The sequence below is a fragment of the Prionailurus viverrinus genome, chromosome A1, assembly GCF_022837055.1.
Source record: "Prionailurus viverrinus isolate Anna chromosome A1, UM_Priviv_1.0, whole genome shotgun sequence".
NCBI lineage: Eukaryota > Metazoa > Chordata > Mammalia > Carnivora > Felidae > Prionailurus > Prionailurus viverrinus.
Genome location: NC_062561.1, coordinates 186,701,918 through 186,704,234, shown reverse-complemented (window position 1 = coordinate 186,704,234; position 2,317 = coordinate 186,701,918). Strand labels below are relative to the sequence as shown.

General features: G+C 36.3%; 1 protein-coding gene across 1 annotated transcript; it reads left to right on the top strand.

Annotated features, from left to right (window-relative positions):
* Window positions 1-558: 558 nt before the first annotated feature.
* LOC125173263 (FXYD domain-containing ion transport regulator 4-like) lies at window positions 559-897 on the top strand. Its single transcript, XM_047872187.1, has one exon. The coding sequence runs from the start codon at window positions 582-584 to the stop codon at window positions 846-848; it is 267 nt and encodes an 88-aa protein (XP_047728143.1). The 5' UTR covers window positions 559-581; the 3' UTR covers window positions 849-897.
* Window positions 898-2,317: the final 1,420 nt, after the last annotated feature.

The following is a 2,317-nucleotide window of genomic DNA, read 5'->3' as shown; positions in this document are numbered from 1 at the left end:
ATCTGAACTGACATAAGAAAGGATTAGTAACCTTGAAAAAGGTAAGAGTTTATGCAATCTGAAAACCACAGCAAAAAGAATGAAGAAAAATTAGCACAACCTCAGAGAAAATGGAATACCATTAATCACACCAACATACCCTCATATCCGGAATGCCAGAAAAAGAGATGTATAAAGAAGAAGAAAGGATATTCAAAGAAGTAATTCCTGAAAACTTCCCATATTTATTGAAGAATAACAACCTACACATTCCAAAAAGCCTATAAAACTCAAAATAGGATAAACACAAAGAAATCTACACACAGATACACCATTGTAAAAATTCTGAAACACAGACAAGGAGAAAATCTTAAGAAAAGAAAAATAATTCTCCAACTACTAGGAAACCCCAAGGATAATAACAATAGTAAGAGCAGACTTCTCTTCGTTAACAATGGAGATCAGATGAGTGAAAAAACATACACAGAGTATTAAAAACAAAGACTGCCACCCAAGAATTCAATATCCACTATAACAGCTCCAGCAGCCTCTCCAAACCTGCTTGCTGCACTAGGCTCTCAGCGCTGCCCTGAAGCTGTATCATGAAGAGAGTGACCTGGGGCCTTCTCCTCACATGGGCAGGCCTGCCTGCCTTGGAAACCAATGACCTGGTGGATAAAGACAGTCCCTTCTCTTATGACTGGGAAAGCCTGGAGCTGGGTGGGATGATTGTTGGAGGGCTCCTGTGCATCGCTGGAATTTTGATAGCTCTAAGTAGAAGCTGCAAATGCAAGTACAGTAAGAAGCACAGCCCCTTACCTGAGAGAGCCGCTCCACTCATCACTCCAGACCCTGCCAGTACCTGCTGAGCACAGGACCAGCTTTGTGGCACTCTCCGTACCAGCTCCCATGCTCTTCCCTCCCCAGTTGGGGCCCTTACTCTCCATGACTGCCTTTCTCTCCAAAGCTGGGCCCTTCAGTTCCCATTTGATCAGGACACCGTCTAAAGCTTATTTCTAAATTAAACTGTCTTACTCTTAAATAAATAAATAAATAAATAAATAAATAAATAAATAAAATAAATAAGGTAAAATAATGAAAATCTCAAGTAACCAAAAACTGAGAGAATTTGATTATAGCAGGCATACCTTACAAGAAATAATAAAGGAAATTGTACATATTGAAAGTAAGTGACTCCAAACAGTAATTCAAAAACACATTAAAAAAATCACAGAGCACTGGTAAAGGTAATATGTAATTATAAAACAGAGTATAAGTATATATTTCTTCTCCTTTGTTAACTAATTCCAAAAACTATCATATAAAGAAGTGTGTGTGTGTGATTTTACTGTTGGCCCTATGACATATAGAAATGTAGTCATACAATGGACTATTTTTCAACAATAAAACAAATTACATACTGATACCTGCTACAACAGAGATAATCTTTCAAAATATTATAGTAAATACTAGAAGCCTGTCACCAAAGGCCAAGTGTTAGATGTTCTAGTTTACAAGAAATATTTAAAATAAACAAACCTATAGATACAGAAAGGAGATTAGTGAATGCTTAGCAGTGAGACTGATGAACGTGGGGGCACAGATAGATGAAGGGTATAGGGACTTTTTGATGGGTAATGATCAGTTAAAAAAACTGATTCTATTAATTGTTGAACAATTCTGTGAATATCCAATCACTAAAATGGGGAATTGGTAGTACGTACATTATATTTAAATAAAGTTGTTACCAAAAAAATTCATCTCACTTTTCCTTTCTCTTACTTTTATGATTTTATCAATAAAAACATATTTTTCAGTTAACATATAAATTATTAGTGATGGATACTATAATAACAATAATTGCTATTCCTTAAGATACTCCTATGATGAGAAAGTACAATTACAATTATAATACTTGTGGTAAGAATAATGGTGAGAATACATATAGTGTGTTGGTGGATCCTTTAAGAAGAGATAGATACCTACAAACACTTAAGAAATCATAGGAGGTGACATCTGAACTGATTCCTGAAGAAGTATGGTGTAGTGTGCAAAATATTCCAGCCATATGCCAGGGAATGAGCAAGTTTAGGGGTGAGAGAAACTTTTTGGCCTGCCCTCAAATTATAATCATCCAGTATGGCTAGAATTGAAGGATGAGGAGAAAGGCTTGAGGCCAACAATGTGAGTAGAGACTACATTTTCTTGTTGCTCAGCAGATGTGAAGTCAAACTTGACAGTGTGAGTAGAGACTAGACGTTCTTGTTGATCGGCAGATGTGAAGTCAAACTGGATGTTTACAAATGGGTACCACCAACTTCTGCAGTATCATATGATA